The sequence below is a fragment of the Euprymna scolopes genome, chromosome 21 (assembly GCF_053919585.1).
Source record: "Euprymna scolopes isolate OS-2025 chromosome 21, ASM5391958v1, whole genome shotgun sequence".
NCBI classification, from domain to species: domain Eukaryota; kingdom Metazoa; phylum Mollusca; class Cephalopoda; order Sepiida; family Sepiolidae; genus Euprymna; species Euprymna scolopes.
Genome location: NC_136502.1, coordinates 14,857,488 through 14,871,510, shown reverse-complemented (window position 1 = coordinate 14,871,510; position 14,023 = coordinate 14,857,488). Strand labels below are relative to the sequence as shown.

At 35.6% G+C, this 14,023-nt stretch overlaps 2 protein-coding genes across 2 annotated transcripts in view; both read right to left on the bottom strand.

Annotated features, from left to right (window-relative positions):
• The window catches only part of LOC145242005 (uncharacterized), a 70,074-nt gene that overhangs the window by 22,388 nt on the left and 33,663 nt on the right, over window positions 1-14,023 (bottom strand). The gene's annotated exons all lie outside the window — the stretch shown is intronic.
• On the bottom strand, window positions 9,598-13,766 carry LOC145242006 (mRNA-decapping enzyme 1A-like). Its single transcript, XM_080104896.1, has one exon. It carries the CDS (start codon window positions 12,559-12,561, stop codon window positions 10,717-10,719), a length of 1,845 nt encoding a protein of 614 aa, XP_079961022.1. The 5' UTR covers window positions 12,562-13,766; the 3' UTR covers window positions 9,598-10,716.

Sequence of the window (14,023 nt, the reverse complement as noted above, 5' to 3'; positions counted from 1 at the left end):
ATAAAAATATGAGTTTAACGTAAAGAACACGAACAAGGTTTTATTCAACTGAATTTCTTCCAGTTTACTAACAAAATATATAAATTTAAAAGAGATATAAATAATAAAATAAAAAGGTTATGTAATTTAAAAGAAATACACGTACTCACAAAAGCAGAATTTTTTTTACACATTTTTTTCTTTAAAACCATAACAATGAGACTAACAATTACCTAGATCTTAGTAATTATTTGTTTTAATAGAACTGTTTTAATTGTACTGTTTACATATATTAGTTAACCTAAGTTGGTATTACATTTATTTTACATTTACTTTTTTTTTTAATTATTACTTTTAGACTGTGACGTTTACACCCGGAAGTAATGAGTCACAAGTAGGTCGCTTTTATTCATTTTTGCTACAATATAATTGTTTATAATTGTACTATTCAGAAATATTATTTATAGTTCGTCCATTTCAGTTAGTATACATTTCCTTTACGCTTAATTAATTTACAATCATTAATATCGTTAAACAATTCCATTTAAAACCGAAATTATGCCACCCAAACGAAGTAGAAACGAAAGTGAGGAAGAAAGAATGGAAAGATTGGAGGCTAATAGACTAAGAGTTGCTGCAATTCGCTCCAATGAAAACAATTCAGATAGAGAAAGACGTCTAGAACTTAACAGGATACGTCAAAGAGAACGGAGAGCAAGACTGTCAGATTTGGAAAGAGAAACCCAACGTGAAGCTGACAGAACTAGACATGCTGTAAGGCGGTTAAATTCATCACAAGATGAAATTCAAGAAAGGCAAAGATATGCACTGGAAAGAGAAGCAATATTACGATCGAATGAATTATATGAGGTAAGTAGACGTACACAAGGTCAGTTGAGAGTGGCTCAACGACATCAGAATGAATCGGAAACCCAACGAAGCTTTCGCCTATACCAAGGGCAACAACGAGAGGCTGCATGGAGAGAGAGTATGACTTTGCCCCAGCAATTGACAGAAAACGAGGCAGCTAGACAACGAATGACTGCTTTGAGACACCATGAAATAGAACACTGCAATAGAAAAGGATTGCTCTACAACAAAAATGACTCTCTCACTACAGCTGATATAGGAAAAATGGACAAAGTATGTCAACATTGCTCAGCTGTAAAATTTAAAGGAGAAACCCCTGGTTGTTGTTGTTCTTCTGGCAAAGTTGTGCTTGATAGCTTTCCACCACTGCCTCAGTTGCTTCAAGATTTGCTCTCCGGCAATGGTCCCATCTCTAAAGATTTTCTGCAAAATCTACGCAGTTATAACAATTGTTTTGCAATGACATCATTAGGTCACAAAATTGCGGCAGTACATGGGTGGAATCCTTCTTTTAGAATTCGAGGCCAGGTTTGCCACCAAATTGGGAGTCTTTTACCACCTGAAGATGAAACAGCAAAGTTTATTCAAGTCTACTTCTTGGATAGTCTGGAAGAGGAACTACATAATCGGGGACGTGACAGTAGACTCAATAGAGACATTCTCCGAAGTCTGACTGAATTTTTACATGAGAACAACAGCTTCATTTGTCAGCTGAAAACAACAAAGGAGAGGATTGAAGAAGAACACTTGGTAGAACATAAAGTTGTCATAAGGGAAGACCGAAGGCCGCAAGAAGAGCATCCACGGCGATTCAATGCTCCAACAACAACGTATGAGATTGGAATATTAATGGAGAATGAACCAACAGCTAACCGGGATATTGTCTTGCGTTTTAGAAATGATACATTAAAACGGATCTCCGAACTACATCCCCTCTACGATACTTTAATGTACCCGTTAATGTACCCCTATGGTTCTCCATCTTACAACATCTACATGAAGGCATCCAATGGGCGAAAAGTTACCCAACAGCAATTTTATTCGTACCATTTAATGACTCGGCCTGGAAACTATTTTCTCTGGTACCGAAGGCTATTTCAACAATGGCTAGTGGATGTGTACTGCAAGATTGAAACAGAACGTTTACAGTTCCTGAGGAGTGAGCAACAGACCCTGAGAGCTGACAATTATAGCAACTTGAGAGATTCAATTCTTAGGGAGGATGGGAATCCAGAACAGTTTGGTCAACGAGTTGTACTTCCGGCAACTTATACAGGAGGCCCTCGATACATGTTTGAGCGTCAAAGTGATGCCATGGCATATGTTCGGCGAATGGGCCGAGCCGACCTCTTCATCACGTTCACAACAAATCCAAAGTGGACAGAAATTACAGAAAATTGTCTTCAAGGGCAAGACCCTCAGGATCGTCCAGATATTGTTGCCAGGGTTTTCAGGCAGAAGCTAAAAAAGTTACTTGAATTTATTAAAAAGGGAGGATTTGGCAGGTTGAGGGCTTTCCTGTACAGTATTGAATATCAAAAAAGAGGACTGCCGCATGCACACATCCTCACCTGGCAGGCCCCAGAGGACAAACTTCTACCAGAAAAAATGGATCTCTGCATATCTGCAGAGATCCCTGACAAAGAGGAAGATCCTGATCTTCATGCTAAAGTGATGGCACATATGGTGCATGGACCTTGTGGACCATTTAATCCAAATTGTCCATGTATGATTGACAACAAATGTTCCAAAAAATACCCAAAAGAATTTCTTCAGTGTACCGAGCAAGGCCAAGACTCTTACCCCAAGTACAGGCGAAGAAAACCAGAAGATGGAGGCCAGACTGGTACAATAAGGATGAAGAGAAATGGTCGGTATGTTAATCAAGAAATAACAAACCAGTGGATTGTTCCGTACAACAAGGTCCTCCTTCAGCAGTTCAACGCTCACATTAACGTAGAAATTTGCAGCTCGATCCAAAGCATCAAATATGTCCTCAAATACGTGAATAAAGGATGTGATCAAGCAGTGTTTGAACTACAAAGAACTGATGGAGCAGCTAACCAACAAGGCCAAGTACAAAGTCACATTGTGGATGAGATCCAGCAGTTCCAGAATGCAAGGTATGTCGGCAGTTCAGAGGCGGCCTGGAGGATATTGGAACATCCCATCCATGAACATTTCTCCCCAATTGTACAACTTTCTGTTCATCTTGAAAATGGGCAGCGTGTCATGTTCTCAGCTGATACTGCTCTGGAACGAGCCCAAGGTCCACCGCCTGCCACAACTTTGACAGCATTTTTTCAACTCTGCCATGAGGATGACTTTGCAAGGGGTCTCAAATACATAGAAGTCCCTGAGTTTTACACTTGGAACAAATCGACAAAGAAATGGATGAGAAGAATGCGTGGGGTACAAGTTGAAGGTACTGAAAATGTATGGAAGGCACCATGCATTGGGAGAATCTACACGATTAGTCCAAAAGCAGGGGAGTGTTATTTCTTACGCCTGTTGCTCAATGAGGTTGCTGGTCCAACTTCATTTCAAGATTTGCGAGCATACAATGGTCAGGTGTTTGAAACATACAGAGCAGCGTGCCTTGCTCGAGGCTTTCTAGAAAATGACCATCACTTGCATCAAGCAGTAGGAGAGTCAAGTGCCACTCAATCACCTTCAAATTTGCGAAGCCTATTTGTGATAATTTTAACAGCCTGTGAGCCAAGCAATCCTCTTGAGATCTGGATGGCTTTTCGTGATGTAATATCTGAAGACATTCTTCACAGATACAGGCAAGAAGTTAACAATCCAGAAGCAGATTTTAATGAGGACATCTACAATAAAACTCTTTGTCTAATTGAAAAAAAAGTTCTCCTTATGTGCGGTCAACCATTGGCAAGCTATGGATTACCTGCACCAACGCAAGGGAGAGATGAAAGACTCGCGAGAGAGTATCAACGTGAAGTTACTTATAATCTTGAAGAACTTTCCCTACAAGCAGAAAATATGCAAGAAAAACTGACCGATTCTCAAAGAGAAGTTTACAATTCATTCATGGCAATGTTGGAAGCACAAGGTGAAATGAACAAAAACATGATGTTTCTTGATGCTCCAGGTGGTACGGGCAAGACTTTTGTAATCAATTTGATCCTTGCAAAGATTAGATCCATGAGAAAGATTGTGCTTGCAACAGCATCCAGTGGCATTGCTGCTACTCTACTACAAGGTGGCCGCACTCTTCACAGCACTTTTAAAGTACCCTTGGATACTCATCGAATGGATCAGCCAGTTTGCAAAATTACTGGTAACTCAGCCATGGCAAATGTAATTAGAGACACCTCTGCAATCATTGTAGACGAAGCCCCAATGACGCACAAGAGTGCTTATGAAGCAATTGACCGAACACTGCAAGACATCACAGGAAACAAGAATCCCATGGGTGGCATTCCAACCTTATTTTGCGGTGATTTCCGTCAAATCCTCCCAGTGGTTAAAAATGGCACAAGGGCTAACATTGTCAATGCAAGTTTGAAACAATCCTATCTCTGGAGGCACGTTATAGTGAAGAGACTGACTACTAATATGAGAGCCTATATCTCTGATAACACAGCTGCAGCAGACTTCTCAAAATTGCTTCTCCAAATCGGTAATGGTCAGTTTCCTATCACTTCTTCACCTGACACAATTAAGATTCCAACTGCGCTTGGTAAATGTGTCGGTAATCAGAAGCAACTGAAAGACAAAGTGTACCCAGACCTGCAAAACAATGGAAAATCACCGGATTGGCTTGCTGAGAGGGCTATTATTTCGCCATTAAACAGCAATGTGAATCATTTGAACAATTCAATAATGGATGAATTTCCAGGAGACACAAAGCAATACAAGTCAGTTGATTCGGCTACTAATGAATATGAAGCTGTTCACTACCCTGTGGAGTTTTAAAACTCTTTGGAGATATCTGGAATGCCTCCACACATTTTAAATCTCAAAATTGGATCGCCAATCATGATTCTTCGATCCTTGGAACCGCCAAAAACAACAAACGGAACCAGATGTGTTATCACCAGATTGCACACCAATGTACTTGAGGCCACCATTTCCTGTGGTCCCTACAAAGGCGAAACCGTTCTACTGCCAAGGATCCCCTTAGTTCCATCGGACTCAGAACTTTCATTTAAATTCCGGAGACTCCAATTTCCTGTGAAGGTGTGTTTTGCAATGAGCATAAACAAAAGTCAAGGTCAGACATTTAACACCATTGGCGTAGACTTGACATCAGACTGCTTCAGTCACGGTATGTTCTACGTCTCCATCAGCCGGACAGGAAGTTCAGAAAAACTCTACATTCTGGCTCCAAATCAAAGCAGCAGAAATGTAGTTTACCCTGAGGCTCTTCAGTGAAAAGTTCGAGAAATGGATATGAGGAAAAACTGACATGATCTGATTGTGGTAAGTTTTTAGTATTGAATGTGCAAGATAAAATTTAAGCAAGAGTTGAAAATTACTTCAATGAAAAATTTACTATGTAACATCAAGTAACCTTCCTTTTTGATGAAATTGTTTTGTGAAGTTCCTGATAGAATTTCAGTCACTACAAGAGGTAGTTAAAATGTTAATCACCTTATGCAATCGTTGCTCTTACAACATCAACTTACTGGAAAGGTGCCCACAGATTTTGGTACCCGAGTGCGCAACAAAGCTCCGTGCGAAGCACGGGTATCTTTGCTAGTAGATACTAATAATTTAATATTTGTAGTATGTTATAACCACCTATCCTCCTTTTTAATAAATAGGATCTCTCGATCACTGAAAACGCAACATAAAAAATTTTAAAAAATCATGTCGCTTTTGGGTCATACGTAAGCTAAAATATACATTCTTCTGGCCAGGAATCAAAGGGTAGTTAGTACCTGTTCTGTCTAAAGATGGTATGATGATATTGTTGGCTTTCTGTTCGTGTCAGGCATCCATACAATGGAAATATGTCACAGATTCCTATAAGTAATAACCAGATATATTTTGGCACTACATTAACCAGATTACTGAGATAAATATTTTACATGTTTAACAAAAGAGCTACAATAATACCACTGGATCTCCATTCATGCTAAACGTTTACAAAATGCCCAGCAGCAATATATTACATATGAAAGATGCTGCTATGGAATTTCCACCGATAGTACTTTCTAATTTAATTTGCCCGCTATCTGGTATTGAGCACTTTATGATACAGTATATGACCAAATTAACTAGAAACTGACAAATTTGTAAATATCCATAATTAAAAGTTGTTTGTCATAATGAGTGTTACAATAAGCTGTTTTTAATTATTATTTGTATAAAGTTATACCTGAACGGATATTGAGCACTTTCTGTAAGACTCAACAAGAACATTTATATTTATTAATTAACTATTTTTTTTAATATATTACATTCAATTTTTAATATATATATATATATATATATATATATATATATATATATATATACAGTCATCCGTAGACAACCCATTCCATTATATCAGAGCTCTTTAATGTGACAAGAGAAATAAGTGCTTCACGGTCAAAACAAAATTGCTTTGTCAGCAGTCAAGGCCTCTTATTCCTATGCTTGTGCACCTCAACAAAAGAATATTCATTATCGGTTGCCTAGGGAGCTCTATTCGTTTATAAAGAGTTATGCATTATCACAAGCGGCTGGTCAATAATCTCTCTTACCAGAATGCTCAACCCACAAGAGTGAAATAAGAAGTATGGATTTTTATATCTGCGTAAGTTTGACAATGAAAGTTTGGTTTTATTTAAGTCTATGTTTGTATTTTTAACAGGTTATCTCATTCTTATTTATTTAACTACTTGTGGATTAAATTATTGAAAATTTAAAGAAAATCTAACTTTCTCAACAAGTATATAATCAATAATTTAAGCTGTAGACAGTACTGCGTGTGTTATATAATAATAGTACCCACATGAAATGTGCAATTGTGATTATGTACATTTCATATATATGTGTGTGTGTGTGTGTGTGTGTGTGTGTGTGTGTGTGTGTGTGTGAAATTGTTAGAATTATAATTTGCTAATTTCTTACTGTCTGATGAGAAGCATTCTTTGATACTCCGCGGAATAAGGACTTTGAAAATTACTTTTGGAGCATTCTGTGAAATAATAAATTTAATTGTAAATTTTAATTTTGTTTTCCTCTATAATAAACTCTACTTTCTATTGTGTCTGCATTGAGCTTTTTTATTTGGTTGGTTGGGATTAATTCATTAATATACGAATATTGATATATATATATTAAATTGAAATTTACCTCTGATTATATCGGGTAAACATTTCTTTTCCGCTGTATTGATAGTACATATATATATATATATAGCCTCTGAACATCATGCTGAAAGCTGAGAGCAGCAAGAATAGTTCACTGCAAAAATCAGCCACAATGCACAATTGCCAAATGATAACGTATGTTTGAATTGTGATAGGAAATGTAGACCTTAGGTTGGACTGTCTTCTTATATAAGAACATACAAATGAACCGTATATATTCATTTTTTTTCTTATATAAATGAAGCCCCTGGAAACATATACACTCAATTTGAATGACAGCTATGCTGATGATTACACACACACACCCACACACATAAACGACGAAAAGTCTATATTTCAAATTCAAAGGTGTTGTTCATCTTACTGTTTATTTCTTTTAGCATGTTAAAAGGTTTCATTCTTGGCAGCACCTGTTTTGTAGTGCAGAACCAGGTGCCGTCAAGAACTGAACATTTTAACATGCCCAAAGAAATAAATGATAAGGTGGACAACCTCTTGGAATTTGGAATATAGACTTTTAGTCATTTATTTGTATATGCTCTGTAGTTACATTAAGCTTCATTAATTAAAGACTTGGTATAAAGGGTGAAATATAATAACTATAACTAGAATAGGCATATTTTTCCCATAAACACACACATATATATAACATTTGAATAACACTGGGTGCAGTGTTATTATTAATTGTTGAGAGTTTGCTTTTTTTTTTTTTTATAGTTTAACCATATATTCTTAAAGAAGTTAAACTATAAAAAAGCAAACCCTCAACAATTAATGGCACTGCACCCAATGTTATTCAAATGTTTTATAAAATTATGTACCCATAAAAATCATTCATCTATTATATATATATATATATATATATATATATATATATATATAATAGTTTAATGTAGTTTGCTTGAAGCATTATTTAGTGTGTATATAAAAGGAAATTTATAAATGGTAATACAAAGCCAAGGTTTAATAAAAACAAAGTGAAAACAAATTAAAGACATATAAAGGCAAAATGGATTTTACAGTTTCCACCTTTTATTAATATAATTAAAAAAAAAAATTTCACCTTTATGTCTTAATTTATTTCCAGTTTGTGTTTGTCTGTCTGTTATATGCCTACATTGCTCTATCTTCTAAAAATTACCGTTACATGCAAATTTATATGTAGATGATCAAAAAGAAAACTCAAACCAACATTCTAGCCATTTCTTATTATAATATTTTTTATCTTGCCAAGCCGAAATCCCTCGGATGTGGTTCAATGGCTGGTAGTTTTTTAGTCACATTTGATATTAGACCAAACTATCCAATTTGTATAGGATCTGAAACTACAAAATTTTCAACTTAATACTAATGGATATATATATATATATATATATATATATATATATATATATATATATATATATATATCAAAAGTTTTCAATAAAATGTACAGCTTTTTGGTTGACACTCAGGATAAAGTATTGCTCTTCTTAAAACGAATCGAGCCCTCTAGACAGTCAGTAATGTGAACAAATATAAAAACAAACATTATAATTTTCCTTACTTTTGTGACGAGCATGATAGCATACAGATAAGACATTGTTGGCTTTTGAATTTGAGCTTGAAACACTTTCCATGGCGGGTTAGATTTAAGGCGAAACAGCTTTTTGTGGCTGATCAAAATATATATATATATATGAAATAAAATGGAGGTGGAAGGACCTGAATACTCAACGTTTCGCCCGATTTATGCGGGCTTCTTCAAGAGGGATGGGACCATCCCTCTTGAAGAAGCCCGCATAAATCGGGCGAAACGTTGAGTATTCAGGTCCTTCCACCTCCATTTTATTTCATATCGTCAGATTTAATCCAGCTCAACAATCATATATATATATATATATATATATATATATATATATATATTGTTGAATATAGACAATCCACGCCTGCTCATTCTGGTTTGGATCCATTCGAACCTTCTAATTTAATTATCTTCAGACAAGAACTGGCTGATGTAGCACTACTAATAATTATAAACTTGAAATATTAAAAGCTTTTTTATTTGAAAGTAAAAAAAAACAAATATCAATAAAATAAATTTTAAGAACAGCAATAACATCCGTAAATGCCCAGAATAACACGGCATGAATAATTTAACATTTTTCATAGCAAGTGATTACATATATATATATATATATATATATATATATATAAACACTTCTATAAACATTCCAAAATCAGTTTGGGTTAATTAACCCTGATGATGAATCCAGAAGACGGATTCAAAACCACTTAGGCCAAATGTGACTATGGCAACTACATCAACCAGTTCTTGCCTGAAGCAAAAAAATTAATTAGAAAGATGGAAATCATCTAAACCAGAATGAGTAGACATTAATTGTCTGTGTTGTTCAATGAAATATGCTTTTAAGAAAGAATGCTGCTTATATATAAGTTTATTTTTGAAATATTGTTAATTTCAATGCATACCGTTTTCGTTTAAGAGGTTGAGACTGTTATGATAAAAACTTAATCACCGTTAATTTCGAGTGTTGCTCAATGTATCTGTTTTATAGATGCAGAGCATATATAGTACAACACTTGTTGAAATTCAAAGACATTTTTTTTTTTTTTGTAACTTTTGTTTATTTCATCTTTGATTACAGCCGTTTCGTTAATAGGATGGCAATTTTATAAAATCATAAAATTGCCATCCCGTTAACGAAACAGTTGTAATGAAGAAATCCAAGATAAAATAAACAAAAGTTACAAAAAAGAAAAAATCTAAGTCTTTGAATTTTAACAAGTGTTGTACTATATATATATATATATTTCTAATTCATAATATAAATTTACAATATCATAAAGTATCTTAAATGATAAACTAATTAAACTTACATTTTTTATATTAAAAATATTTTGCATGTTTTCAAATTTAGTAGTAGATAACCTAAAAAAACAAATTAAATCTTAGGTTAATTTCTTGGTTACTGTTGTTTTTTTTTTTTAGAGAGTGTATTCAAAATAAGGAAAATTAGTGCTTGTGCAGTATAATGGAATTTCAAACAAATGCATTTCAGGTAAAAACATGATCATGTAATTATGTGTTATGTTGAATTTAGTATAAATTTTTTAAAATGGCAAAAAGATGATCAAGTAGATATGACAGTTCCATTTTTCACCAAAAAATCATAGACACTAACAGTCTGACATTTTCTATTTTTTCAATGCAGGATTTCAAGGAAACCAAGGGAGATAAGTTTGTTTGTCATACAGTATTAGTCCCACAACTCTTCCACATTAAAATATGTGATAAAACTTGATAATTCAATAAATTCTATTTTTACTTGTAATTATTTTTGTACTGGATCATTTTTCATAATTTTTGGAATTTATACTAATTTCGATATGACACCTGAAATGTGTTTATTCAAAATTCCATTATACAGCAAAAGCACTAAATTTTTTTTTTAGATGTTTAAAAGTTAAACAAAACAGGAGAAAAAAATAATATTAAAAAAAACCCTAAAAACACTGAATCATTCCATCAGAGTAAATCTCAAGAGTTTGTAATTTCAGAATTCAGACTCATGAGGTATGCTTCATGAATCCGTGCCAAAAAAGGAGGGTCATTCTTCAACAAGTAGATCAGTGACTGCTGTAACTGTTCTTTGGTGAGGCCACCCGCTAGGGTATCAACTCCGACCTCAGCAACATCCAGTGAATTATTGGATGAACGAGACAGAGAAGTGGTTCGTTGTTGCTGTTGGGAGATAAAAGCCATGGGGGAGAGAAGAGTGTCAGAGTTCATGCTGGCTGAGGCCCCCACCCCCATGACATTAGTCGAGTGCAAACTTTCTAAATCAGCTGGTGTAAGCAGGCTCTGGTTACCCGGAGAAGCAGCATGTGTCCGACTTGCATTGCTGGCGGAATTTTCGAGCCCACCAAACGAAAGATTTGACGTTGGATCTGCACGACTGTTTCTCTTTGAATTGGTTCTTAGTGATGAAAGATTCGAAACAGACGAGTCATTCAATAATAAATGTGAGCGTTGAGCATCCGTCGTTGCTTGATGAGGGTTCAGCGGTCCAGTCTTTGGTGACTGGGAAAGTGCAAACACTTGATCCGATGACAGAGCAGGGCCGACAGATACTTGATGAAAACTAGATCCTTGTCCCAAAATGTTGGCAGTCGACAGTGGAGGAATCGGGGTCTGTTGTTGGTTTGTGTCAAAATAGCTCAACAAATTCTTCTGACGCACATCTGCATTTCTCAAGGGCTGTGAGTTGGCTGCTGCCTGTGACCCAGACAACACCAACTCCGCACGGTGTTGTCGTTCAATGTCCTCAACCATGGGGACCGTAGATCCCAACTGTTTTAAAAGTGATGGCAGTTGAGAAGAGTCGTTATTGTCTCCAATGGAATAAGATCGTTGATTGTTTGGCAGGGGACTGGTGTTTGAAATTTTAGAAGGCTTAGATGGGATATTATTCTGAAATAAAGTCTCCAGGCAAATCTGGGATTGTTCATGGCCTCCTGTGGCACGAGATCTAATGTCTAAATTGGTTATGCCATCTAACAATCCGTCACCATTTTCATATCTTCGGGTAGCCGACCCACATAGTGGGGTCGGACGGATTAATGAGTTAGCATCTGGTTTGCTGGGTCGATCCATGATTAAAACCGGTTCTGGTTTTCTCCCAACTTCTTTGGATTTGTTGTATTCATGTTGGGCCTTAGATAAGAGCTGAATAATCCCGACTGGTCGGGAAGGGTCCATTGCATTTGCTCCCTGGGGTGCTGTGGTTGCATCACTCAGAACATCCATACCTCGATCATCCATACTATCACTCTCGGAGGCACGTCTCTGTCTTGTGGTCATCTGAGTCTTGGTCTGGACCTTTGTAATAGCCAACTGAACAAGGCCGTTCATTAATTGACCAACCCGGGCGCATTCATCTTTATCGTAAAACCAGATTCCGTAAATCGCTTTTACTGTCCGATAAAGCAAAAATGGATCATGTAGTTGAAATTCTAGATCTTTCGTGATGGGTTCGATCAAATTGTTTGGTCCAAGCCGATTCAAGATCATGAAACCATTGTCCGGGGATGCGGATCTCCGGTAGACAAAGAGGGTGCCCTCGATAGATGTCCTTTCCCATTCATTTTCTTTCGCACTGAATAAATAAAGGGCCACTTGTTTGGCCGTGTCGACAATGTCCGTGATGTAAGGATCTTTTTGTTGCAGGGCGGCTAAGTTCATGCGATTCTCTGCGGTCACCGAGGGAACAGAAGGAGCACCACCAGGATGGTTGTGGCCTCCCCCAAGAGATGCATTTGAGGAACCACCAGCGCTCCCCCCACCAGAGTTTGACATGGACATGGAATGAGGTCTCCCTTGCATGCAAGGTATATCAAAGTATCTAAAACCGATATCAACCTTCTTTTTTATTATTATTAATAATAATAAATTTATAATCTATGTATTTACTGTTCTTGTATACCGACGGTTTATTTTTGTCATGAGATATTTTTTATCTTTGTAAGATAAACTTCAATACTTGAAAAAATTATGCTGTTATTGGGTGTCATTCTAAATTGTGGACAGTTTTTGTTTTTAAGGATAACAGACGGACGAAATATGATTTTAATTTTTTTTTTTTTTTTAAATACAATAATATTAAACTAAAATGTTATCTTAAATTAAATATAATCCTAGACAATAAATTTAAACCGTTATGAAATACGAAACTAACAACAATAAGAAATACTAGCTCGTTTATACAAATAAAAATATTAATAATGAAAGATCTTATAGAAACTCAGAACATATATATATAAATGTATATACACAACTACACCTAAAAATACAAAAAAGTAATCACCACCTCACACTATATATCTATAAAGGTAGAGTAGTTAATTTCTAAAAGATTTTAAAACAACTGTTTTTCCAGGTGCCGATTGACATCTACTTTAACTGACGTCATCTAAATAAAAAACGTAAATACTATACTGCTGATAAACGAAGACATATTAAAGTCAATCCTTTGGTTTTGTTTCACAAATAAGACTTACGTATTAACGATCCAACATTATATTAAAAAATCAAGTTCTTTTCACAGCTATGTACATAACATGTGTTGTGTATATTTGCAAGAGAGCGGAACCAAAAATAATGCAGTGGTTTTAAAGACTCAGAAATTGTAAACTTTTTTTTTTTAAACCACTTTTCAATTCATTTGCTCATAAGTTTTTGTCATTCATCCGGTCAAAGCATTTCTAAATTATCGAGGCAATTAAAAGAAATAATGAATTAAAAATACGGTTTTACAGAAAATCTGGGGTGAATTTTGGCCGCAAATTATATACGAGGTAGCGGCAACAATGTCCACTCAAACGACGAAGATTAAGAGAAAAGAGAAGGGGTGGCGGTGTTAAGTAAAACATGTTCCCTGGTTATTTTTGTTCCAGACTAAATGCGGCCAAACTAAATGAGAGACACTTTCCTAGAGTATAGTTTTTTTTTTTTTTTTAACTACTGGATCGGGATCACCGCTGAAATTATATTACCTCAAATAATTAGAACAAACGAAAACAATAAAAATGACGGAGACGAGAGTGTCCATGATGATGAGGATGAGGATGATGATGATGATGATGATGATAAAGTCGAAAGATATCCCAAAAGAAATAGAAGACGACACGATTTTTTTTTTTTTTTTTTTTTTCTTTTGGATATATAGAAATCTATATACTCTGAGCATCACCCCTAGGGTTTTCCGCTGATATTCATGCAAAAAAGTAAGAGCCTTCTCATAAGTGGAACTTCGCTGGTTTTAATTCAATGAGTAGGCATCTTGCCA